The sequence below is a fragment of the Vespula pensylvanica genome, chromosome 4 (genome assembly GCF_014466175.1).
Source record: "Vespula pensylvanica isolate Volc-1 chromosome 4, ASM1446617v1, whole genome shotgun sequence".
Taxonomy (NCBI): Eukaryota; Metazoa; Arthropoda; class Insecta; order Hymenoptera; family Vespidae; genus Vespula; species Vespula pensylvanica.
The window spans coordinates 983,037-992,763 of NC_057688.1; the positions used below are offsets into that span (position 1 = coordinate 983,037).

At 28.2% G+C, this 9,727-nt stretch overlaps 3 protein-coding genes across 6 annotated transcripts; all 3 read left to right on the forward strand.

The window, feature by feature from the left end:
- Positions 1-247: 247 nt before the first annotated feature.
- LOC122628568 (replication protein A 32 kDa subunit-like) lies at positions 248-2,614 on the forward strand. Its single transcript, XM_043810978.1, has 3 exons — positions 248-278; positions 378-497; positions 1,046-2,614. Exons 1-3 carry the CDS (start codon positions 248-250, stop codon positions 1,519-1,521), a joined length of 627 nt encoding a protein of 208 aa, XP_043666913.1. The 3' UTR covers positions 1,522-2,614.
- A 579-nt stretch (positions 2,615-3,193) lies between these two features.
- On the forward strand, positions 3,194-7,300 carry LOC122628468 (N-alpha-acetyltransferase 25, NatB auxiliary subunit). Of its 4 annotated transcripts, none has more exons than XM_043810813.1 (11): positions 3,194-3,332; positions 3,414-3,551; positions 3,690-3,914; positions 4,038-4,291; positions 4,401-4,624; positions 4,751-5,060; positions 5,153-5,457; positions 5,543-5,831; positions 5,957-6,202; positions 6,288-6,860; positions 6,949-7,300. In XM_043810813.1, exons 2-11 carry the CDS (start codon positions 3,491-3,493, stop codon positions 7,168-7,170), a joined length of 2,709 nt encoding a protein of 902 aa, XP_043666748.1. In that variant the 5' UTR covers positions 3,194-3,332; positions 3,414-3,490; the 3' UTR covers positions 7,171-7,300. The 4 variants fall into 4 exon arrangements, with proteins under 4 accessions (XP_043666748.1, XP_043666750.1, XP_043666749.1 ...); XM_043810815.1 differs by having other exon boundaries at positions 5,573-5,831; XM_043810814.1 differs by having other exon boundaries at positions 4,754-5,060.
- A 247-nt stretch (positions 7,301-7,547) lies between these two features.
- Positions 7,548-8,828, forward strand: LOC122628469 (dolichol-phosphate mannosyltransferase subunit 1). Its single transcript, XM_043810818.1, has 4 exons — positions 7,548-7,786; positions 7,895-8,105; positions 8,217-8,407; positions 8,501-8,828. Exons 1-4 carry the CDS (start codon positions 7,644-7,646, stop codon positions 8,718-8,720), a joined length of 765 nt encoding a protein of 254 aa, XP_043666753.1. The 5' UTR covers positions 7,548-7,643; the 3' UTR covers positions 8,721-8,828.
- Positions 8,829-9,727: the final 899 nt, after the last annotated feature.

Here is a 9,727-nt window from a genome sequence, read left to right on the forward strand (position 1 = left end):
TTATTTGTTTGAGATACCTGTTATTACAATCATTTAATGTTTCAAAATAATTTCGCGATCTTATACCAAAGAATGTCTAGTTCTTTAATTTTTTACGTTATTTATTTTTCATAAGTTTCTACATGTGCTTCAATTTCAAAATAGTAATTCATTATTAAAAACGCGGGCCGATGAACGGAAACTTTTCTTTTCATTTGTTTTTACCTTTCTTTTGTGAATTAATTGTAATTAATTATAATTCATAAAAATGTCAGAAGTTGGTGGTTTTTTAAATGAAAGTATATCTTATATCGACGAAAATGAAAAAAAAACAAATCGCTCAAAAAGAATAAATAATATTGTGCCACTGATGATATGTCATATAATTAATTTGAAAGATCAGTCAGACGAATTATCACTGTGGGGTTTACCTGTATCTATTATTACAATTGTGGGTATAGTACGTCATGTTGAACAAACTACGACAAAAATTACTTATGATATTGAAGATGAAACAGGTAAGTAAACCATCATATTTGATTATATAAATCGATAATTTGAACGTATGTTTATATACATGGTGTCCTAGAATAAATGAAAAATAGTCTAGCTGTGATTTTAGTAGATCGAAACAATAAAAAGAAATTTATATAAATATGTGTTCTATTTGATTTTCTTTTTGAATTACAACATCTATCTGCTTAATAAAAGACGTTCGAAATGACCTCGTATCTAAATACAAGTCTGCAAGTGTATTACTTTCTTTTACATGTTTAGATATTGTTCGAATTTATAAGAAACTTTGTTCAATTCTTTTACATAAAGTTTCAACAATAGTAGTTAAAAGGAATTGATTAACACTGTATCTATCTAATGAAAGAATTATTGCTATAAAATAGATATAACATTTGAAACATTTAATTTGAAAACAAAGTTAAATATCAAATATATTTATATGAATTTTTTTTATTGTTTTGATACGTTGAAGCTATATTAAAAACATTTCTTACTTATTATTTGACACCTTATTTATATATATATATATATATATCTTTTTATAATACAGGCACTGTGACAGCATTAAGCTGGTTAGACGCTGATAAACAGTCGGTTAATCCATCTTTATTAGAAGGCAATATTTATGTTCGTGTACATGGCACAATTCGCTATTATAATGGTAAACAACATATTTTGGCTATCAGTATTGTGCCTATAGAAGACTTAAGCGAATTAACTAATCACTTACTTGAAGTTACATATATTACATTAAAAGCTCAAGAAGTGACAGGAGTAGATATAAAAGTATCAAACGATGAAAGAAATGTTCAAAGTAATACATGCAACAATATGGATCCAAATCAATCTGCAATTTTTAATATTATTCTGGCTGGAAGTGATACCGACTGTGGCATCGAAAAAGCAGTGATTAAAAAATGTGCACCAGCTCACTTAGAATCACAAATAGATACAATATTAGAGTTTCTTATTAATGAAGGACACATCTATACTACACTTACAAATGATCACTTTAAAACCACATAAGTTTTACATGCATTTATATTATATTACTTATAATTCTATTATATTACATAATTTCTTGTTTCTGTAATTTACATAATTTTTATATAAACTCTTATCATTTTCAAATCTTTCAATATTATTATCTTTTCTCTCTCTCTCTCTCTCTCTCTTTATATAATATTGGACAAAATAAAATACGCACCTTAAACATTTCCATATTTATTTAAATAACTTGTTAATCTCGATGGATAGAATAATAACGTATTCAGACAAAAAGAAAGTTTTTTAGTTAACTAATAAGTTTTGACTCAAAAAATTTCAGAAACATTTAAAATCCTTTAATATTCCAATTTATTATCACATTTACCTCGAATAAAATAAAGTATACAGGTGGAAAAAAGTAGGAAATCATCGAATTTCAAATTTTTAATTTTATTCGCCTTTTAAATCAAAGAACGATGTAGCACAAAACTATTCTTCGATCAAATTTCTCGGAGTCTTGTACACACGATTTATACGGAAATGTTTAATCGAATATTTTTTCGTATTACAGGGCTGGTAACAGTCGAATTTTTTTTTACTTCTGGGATGATTTTACGATCGTCGACTCGATTTGTCTTGCTCTTCTCTCTGCCCGCATTCGATCTTATTCGCTGTTGAAATCTTTTCCAAATGTTCCTAATTGTATCTTCATACGTATTTTCGACCGATTTTGTTATTCGAAAATTCACTTCTACCAGTGTTTAACTATCAAATTATGAATTTGCACAGAAATTTAATCATTTATAGAATATGATCATTGATGATCGGATCACAGCAGCACTAGTAATTGATTAAATAATAACATCGTTCGTGTGTTTATATAACCTGTTATTTCCAACATTTCAAGAGAGCCTACATGATTTTATTAATGAAAGTATATAAATACTACTATGCGTATGTTATTTTGTCCAAGAAAAAGGTGTCAATAAATGTAATGAATTGAAGTTGAATGTTTCTGGAATTTTTTCAGTCAACATTTAAAAGTAGGCTAAATACATTTTTATCTAAATACATTACTTTATCTGTCAGAAATAACGAGTTATTCATACAAATGTGAAAATGTGAGACGAGTATTTTGTTTTATTCAGTACTGTATATGACACACACACACACACACACACACACACACACACACACACACACACACACACACAAGAAGTTATATATATTTAACTTTCTTTTTTCAAATTATTAATATCAATAATATATGTGTATATGTATTAATTAATAATTATTAATTTTTTGGAAATAATAAAAATAAATTTATCTATGAACATACTATTTGTTAATGAAATAAATTTCTCTCTCTCTCTCTCTCTCTAGTTCTCTCCATTTATCTATCTGTATCTCTCTCTAAATATATGACACTATAATTTAAAATGAATATACGCCATTTTGAACAATAATACCAATCCTTTTTCAATTTAATTTTGTATTACTAGAAGCTAAAATATTTTCTTTTTATAATCGATAATAAAAAAAGAAACAATATTATATGTACAAAAAACATTTTGCTATTTTAGTTTCTATGTTTGTATTTTATTTTTTAAATTAATCAAAAATATTTATATACGCGATATCGAACCAATGAAAAAGTTTCATTTAACTATTCCTTCTGCGATTGGATGTATTTCTTACATATTACTACATATTACGATATTAATTTTCTTATTGGTTTGAGAACACTTTCACAGAATTGGACTAATCTAAAGTTATTTTTTAATCCAAAATGAGTATTCGTAAAATTTGAAAAATGGGAAGTCAGTACTGGAATTATTAACTAAATATAGGTATATGAAATGTGTAATATACAATTTTTGATACAAAATATACAGATTCGTTTAGATTTATTTCGATATATCTTTTACTAGGTCGATGTCGCCCTAAACTTTCAGTTAGACGAAGGAATTCATCGGTTTGTTGATTTAAAATTTCCGTAAAAAGTATCATGGCCTCTAAGACCCATCTGGATAGCACGGTTAATGAACGTCGCTTGCGACCTATTTATGGTAAATATATTTACATTTCATAAATTTACATTGTGTATTAAACATTAATATATTTTAAAAAATAAAAATTTTCTGTCCTGACCGGCAGAGAGGTTATGTAATAACCGACAAAATGATACATGTCTTTTTATATTTTAGATTCTTTAGACAATGGAAATAATAAACAAGCACTTCAGGAGGCGGACAAAGTACTTAGAAAACAGCCGGGTAATCAATGTGCTAGAGTTCTCAAAGCATTGGCCTTACTTCGACTTGGTAAAGAAAATGAATGTCATGCTATAATGGATAAAGTTCGTTCTGAAATACCATGTGAAGATTCAACATTACAAGCAATGAGTATCTGTTATAGAGAAATAAATCAACGTAAGTTTATGTTCATCATAGAGTAGTAAACGTTTTTTTACGTACTTGTATTAATTATTTACTTACATTAAAAGCTTGACAGTATGATCTTTATTTTTGTTTTTATAATCTTGATATTTACAGCTAATAAAGTTAGTGAAGTATACGAAGCGGCAGCAAAGGCAGATCCAAATAATGAAGAACTTCTTACACATCTTTTTATGTCTTATGTTCGTTTGGGCGATTATAAAAAACAACAACAAACAGCATTTGCATTGTACAAATTAAAACCGAAAAATCCTTATTATTTTTGGGCTGTTATGAGTATAGTTATGCAAGCTATACGAGCAGATAAGAAGTTAGCTAATGATGTTATATTGCCTTTAGCAGAAAGAATGGTTTGTGGATTTGAAGTATTTTATTATTTATTTTAGTATTTCTAATGACAGTTTTTATTGATTATTATTATCAGATTAAAATTCTTGAAATGTTGTGTTGTATAAATAGGTATTAAAATTTGTCAAGCAAGGAAAAATAGAAGCTGAACAAGAAGTACAGCTTTATTTAATGATATTAGAACTTCAAGGTAAAAGTGAAAAAATGCTGGAAGTTCTGTCCGGACCTTTGGCTTCTCATTTATCATCTGTTCCACAACGGAAAGCAGCGCTATTGATGAAACTAGAACACTATTCTGAAGCTGCAGATACATACAAACTTCTTATTAAGGGAAAGTAAGTAATATTCCATTTTCTTATTGTCAATATCAAATTTGTGATAACTTATAATAAATTTATGTAAAACAAGGTAAATATAAAATATAGTTCTAAAAATTGTATAAATGCAATTATTTTTGTAAGTAGTATTGACAATTGGGAATACTATCAAGATTATCTTTCTGCGGCTTTGAAATTTCAAGAACCATCAGAATGTTTAAATTTTCTTAACGAAATCATATCCACATCAGAACGAAAAGTGAGAGGACCATATCTTGCAAGATTTGAATTACTAAAACGTATTGGAGAAAGTGATAATAATAATTTGATGGATTGTGTTGATTTCATGTGCCAATATTTTGAAAAATTTGGCGAGAAAAGCTGCATAGCTGGAGACTTACGATTATATTTACATTTATTAACACCTGCTGGCAAAGAAGAACTACTTAATAAGGCAAATTCTATATTAATTTTTTTAATTATTTCATTACTACATTACTTAATAAGTAAATGTATTCTACACAATGAATAAATTTAATTTTCTAGATAGCTGAAAATGTTGGAGTTTCACCAGATGGTTATCCAAGTACTGTAGAACAAATGCAACGACATATACATTTAGAACAATTACGGCGTATGTGCGGTTTTCATCATTCTCCTTTAGCAGACATAAATGAAAGAAAATATTTAATAAGGAGATTATGTGACCTTTATGAAAAAGGCAATGAATTATGTCCAATGACAGATAGATTGCCAACTGACTTTTGTCCTACGGATTCTTATGTACTTTTGGCCACATATTTATTGCATCAACTATGGTGTGAAACCAATGAAGCCTCTTTTCTTTATGGGTAATATAATTATTGCTATTAGCAATAATTTATTTTAAAGGCAATTAGTATATATACTAATCATACAAAAATGAAACTTGTGTAGGTTAGAAGATAAATATGATGGATTTTTTAGGGCAATGAGCTTACTCGAACGTGGCCTTTTTTCAAGTCCAGCAAATTTTCATATAAAAATATTATTGGTGCGCACATATTTAGAAGCTGGTTTAGTTGGTTCTGCTGATAATGCTTTTACATTACTCGATATAAAGCACATTCAATTGGATTCACTGGGTTATCTGCATGTACCTCTTCTTGCACCACTTGGGCATTTATCATTGGCTTCAACGACACTTGATCATTCTACGAAGTTCTTCATTGCTAATTATAAGGATGTATGTATTATAAAAAATAATAGAGTTATTATCTTCACTTTTCATTCAATGATATTCGAATATAAAAGAACTTGTTTTAAGAATTTCAATAAAAAGACTATTCATACTTCTTGTTTTTATTGTAGAGTGCAGATTATTTAACATTCGCTTACAAATATGGAAGTTTTACAAAAATTCAGGAATTTATGGAATTGAGAGAACATCTAGAAAATTCTTTACATTTTGCTGTGACAACCATTGACAAGATGTTGTTAGATTTGAGTTGTTGCGATAATTTTAAGTCTCTCTTTTCTGCTTTGACTAGTATGCATATACAACCACATGAAGACAGAATCAGGTGGGATCAATTACGTGATAATCGTGATTTGGAGGTATATATCATAATTATTTATATTGTGTACGATATTGAACATTTTCGTTTTTCGTTTTCATAAAATTTCTATGCACATACGATAGGTTGTACGTGAATGGGAACCTTTATCTGAAAGCGGCGAGGATCCAAGAAAACGAGAAGAGACTTGTGTATGCATGTTAAGACTACTTGCAGCACGAAATTTAATTTTACGAATTTTAGCAGCAACAGCAGAGCCAAATCCTTCACTCCTTTTTTGTCTCTCAACAGATTTGCAACAATTAGATAATGATCTTATTCCTCAAATCCTTCAAAAGTTCAATATAGACGAGAAAAGAGACAAACCATATGGTGTGTTAGTTCCTTTAGACGCAGTAGAAAGGTTACGGGAGGCTCATTATTCTGAACAGTTAAAAACTATAGCGCGATTTGCAGAATTTTTAGGTCAATCTTTTTCTCTTTATAACGACTGTATAGAAATGCTCAAAACTACTTTATGTTTACAACCACTATGTCTTCCTGAACACAACAATCCTATATCTTTCAAAAACATATTATTAAGAGTCTCTACGTGTAGTGAAACACTCGCAATAATTAGTGCAATGTGTGTTTCATATGTATCACGATTTCAACCTATAACATCGAATAGAAGAAATAAGAAAAATGAAAGTCATGAGGTAAGACGAAATGTGTAAAAATTGTATATCTTAGCAATTTATCAAAATGACATTATTATTATTATTCATTAATTTATTAATCTTATAGAGTTGGCGAGAAATTGCTGTTTTTCTCACAGAAAAAGTGCGACATTTGGACGCAGCTTTAAAACAGTTAGAGATGTATCCATTTCAAACAGGATTAGATGGTGATGATAAAATATGTGCCATGATTATAAAACAAGGACAAGCCAGTCTCGTACAAAGTTGCAAATCATTAAAATCACGCTCGCAATTGACATTAAAACTTTTAAGCAGCTTGAAAAGCTGAAATCATACAAAAACTTTGTACAAAGAATATTCTATCCATCCATCAATCTATTGATCTTAAACATGATTCATTAAGCATGTAAATATTTCTTAACTCTAAGCAATTATAATAAAGAACTGAGTTGTTTAAATTGTTTAGATAATTGTTTTTCTATCTATATAAGTTTTTTTTTTTTCCATGGAAGAATTTCAGCATGAGGTACAAATATAAATTGATCGATTATTTGTGTTATGATAGGTAAGATTTATATTAAACCGAAAGATAAAGTTTATCATTAAAAGATAAATGTATTAAATATTTAATTTGAAAAAATTTACAGATTTATTTATAATTATTTTATCGATAATGTTTGTCCATTAGGAAGCGTTACGAACAACGACACCTAGCTTTCAAGAAACTATACAAAGTTTTTAGTTCACTTAATTTCATTGGCTTCGTGTCACTTCAAAAACAGCTTTTTACGGATTGTTGTGATGTCTGAGGAACACGAACAGATTTTAACAGCTATGAGAGAATTATCCAAAAACGATAAATATTCTATTCTACTTCCTACATATAACGAAGTTGAAAATTTACCGATTATAGTATGGCTAATTGTAAAATATATGGACGAGAGGTAACTACACGGAAGAGATAACCTCTGTGCGTGACATATATCAAGTGATTATAATTTGATTGAACAGCATAAATAATTATGTGTTTATATGATTTGTAACAATTTCAGTCAATTTGCGTATGAAATTATTATAATAGACGATGGTTCACCGGATGGTACTTTAGATATAGCAAAAAAGTTACAAAAGCTTTATGGAGAAGATAAAATAATTTTGAAACCAAGGGAGAAAAAACTTGGACTAGGAACGGCTTATATGCATGGAATTAAATATGCGACAGGAAATTTTATCGTTTTAATGGATGCAGATCTTTCTCATCATGTAATTATCATGTGTTTATATGATGATTTATGAATTAGAAATTTATACTTTTCCTTTCAAAATATCTTTTTGTTTTACTAATAAGCGATTAATTATTATTTCATATTTAAGCCCAAGTATATTCCGAAAATGATAGAACTTCAAAAATATCAAAATTTGGATATCGTTAGTGGAACCAGATACGTTGGAGGAGGTGGTGTTCATGGTTGGGATTTTAAAAGAAAATTGATAAGTAGAGGTGCTAATTTTTTAACACAACTTTTACTAAGACCTGGTGCGAGTGATCTTACAGGGAGTTTTAGGTAATATTTAATTTTTTAACTATTTATTTAAATATAATAGTTCAATTCATGTTATATAATTTTGTTATATTTATTTTTTCTCTCTCATTGCAGGCTTTATAAAAAAGATGTATTAGAACAACTCATTAAATCATGTGTATCAAAAGGATATGTATTTCAAATGGAGATGATAGTAAGAGCACGACAATTTAATTATACAATAGGTGAAGTTCCTATTGCATTTATTGACCGAGTATATGGTGAATCTAAACTGGGTGGTTCTGAGATTTTCCAGTTTGCAAAAGGTCTTCTGTATCTATTTGCTACCACATAAAAAAAATTTTACATACGTATTAAAAAATATAACAACATTCCTTTTGAATTTATATTAAGATAATAAAAAATCTGTGTATATTAAAATGATTATGAAATGAAATATTTATATATGTATGTACAAATAAAGAATTATAAATTTGTATTTGATAACATTTTTATATTTCTTTATGCACGTTGACAATAAAAATAAAATAATTTAAACAAAGTAAATATTTTCAAAGGTATACGTAATTTATATATAATCACTAAATTTTCAAGAGACGACTCGCTCATTAATAAAATTAAATGAATATATCAATTAATACTTATGAGTTTTATTAATTAATACGCTCGCTGATGTAACAAATAAATTAATTTAAGTGGTTTGTCTACGTAAATATCAGTACTTCAAAGCACGTGTGTACTCACGTGGTCGTGAATGATAGACGCAAAGACGTATAACGATTCGCGCGGTTTTATCCACCCTCGCCGCACCCTGTGACGTCACGCAGCCTCCGTTTATTGATCCATTACGATATTACAGTCTATATTTTGACTCAAGCATAAAGGAAAAAGATACCGCGAATGTAGATTCTTCTTAACGATTAAATACTTTACATCTTTAAGAATACAACATCGGTATTTTCTTACATTTTTCCATAACGACGAGATGTACCTAATGAAGTATACCTAAAATTCATACTCTTCTATAATCTCGCAAAGTGCAAAGTACTTTGAATCTTTCAAAGAAGAATGATTTCATTATCAGTAATGAAAAATTAGTAATAAAAAAAAAAAAAAAGGAAAAAAAAATTGAAAAGAAAATATTAAGCAAATATTGTTGTACAAATATCTCTTAGTATTCATTTTATTTTATCGTGATATCGTAATAATTATTTCATCGATGGAAGTATAACAATATCGCAATGTTGTAATGACAATTACACGTGTACTTGTTCCAAATAAAAAATCGATCAAATTTCCGGTGAACTTTGTTTTGCGAATGTTGTATAATGTACAAAAAAA

Excerpts from the sequence above, each read along its gene's own strand:
- LOC122628468 (XM_043810813.1), top strand. The coding sequence starts at position 3,491 with ATGGCCTCTAAGACCCATCTGGATAGCACGGTTAATGAACGTCGCTTG. Across the intron at positions 4,292-4,400 it reads TGCCTTTAGCAGAAAGAATG|GTATTAAAATTTGTCAAGCA; the intron begins GTTTGTGGATTT and ends TTGTATAAATAG. Across the intron at positions 5,061-5,152 it reads AAGAAGAACTACTTAATAAG|ATAGCTGAAAATGTTGGAGT; the intron begins GCAAATTCTATA and ends TTAATTTTCTAG.
- LOC122628568 (XM_043810978.1), top strand. The coding sequence starts at position 248 with ATGTCAGAAGTTGGTGGTTTTTTAAATGAAA. Across the intron at positions 279-377 it reads TGGTGGTTTTTTAAATGAAA|ATCAGTCAGACGAATTATCA; the intron begins GTATATCTTATA and ends TTAATTTGAAAG. Across the intron at positions 498-1,045 it reads TGATATTGAAGATGAAACAG|GCACTGTGACAGCATTAAGC; the intron begins GTAAGTAAACCA and ends TTTATAATACAG.
- LOC122628469 (XM_043810818.1), top strand. The coding sequence starts at position 7,644 with ATGTCTGAGGAACACGAACAGATTTTAACAGCTATGAGAGAATTATCC. Across the intron at positions 8,106-8,216 it reads ATGCAGATCTTTCTCATCAT|CCCAAGTATATTCCGAAAAT; the intron begins GTAATTATCATG and ends TTCATATTTAAG. Across the intron at positions 8,408-8,500 it reads GATCTTACAGGGAGTTTTAG|GCTTTATAAAAAAGATGTAT; the intron begins GTAATATTTAAT and ends CTCTCATTGCAG.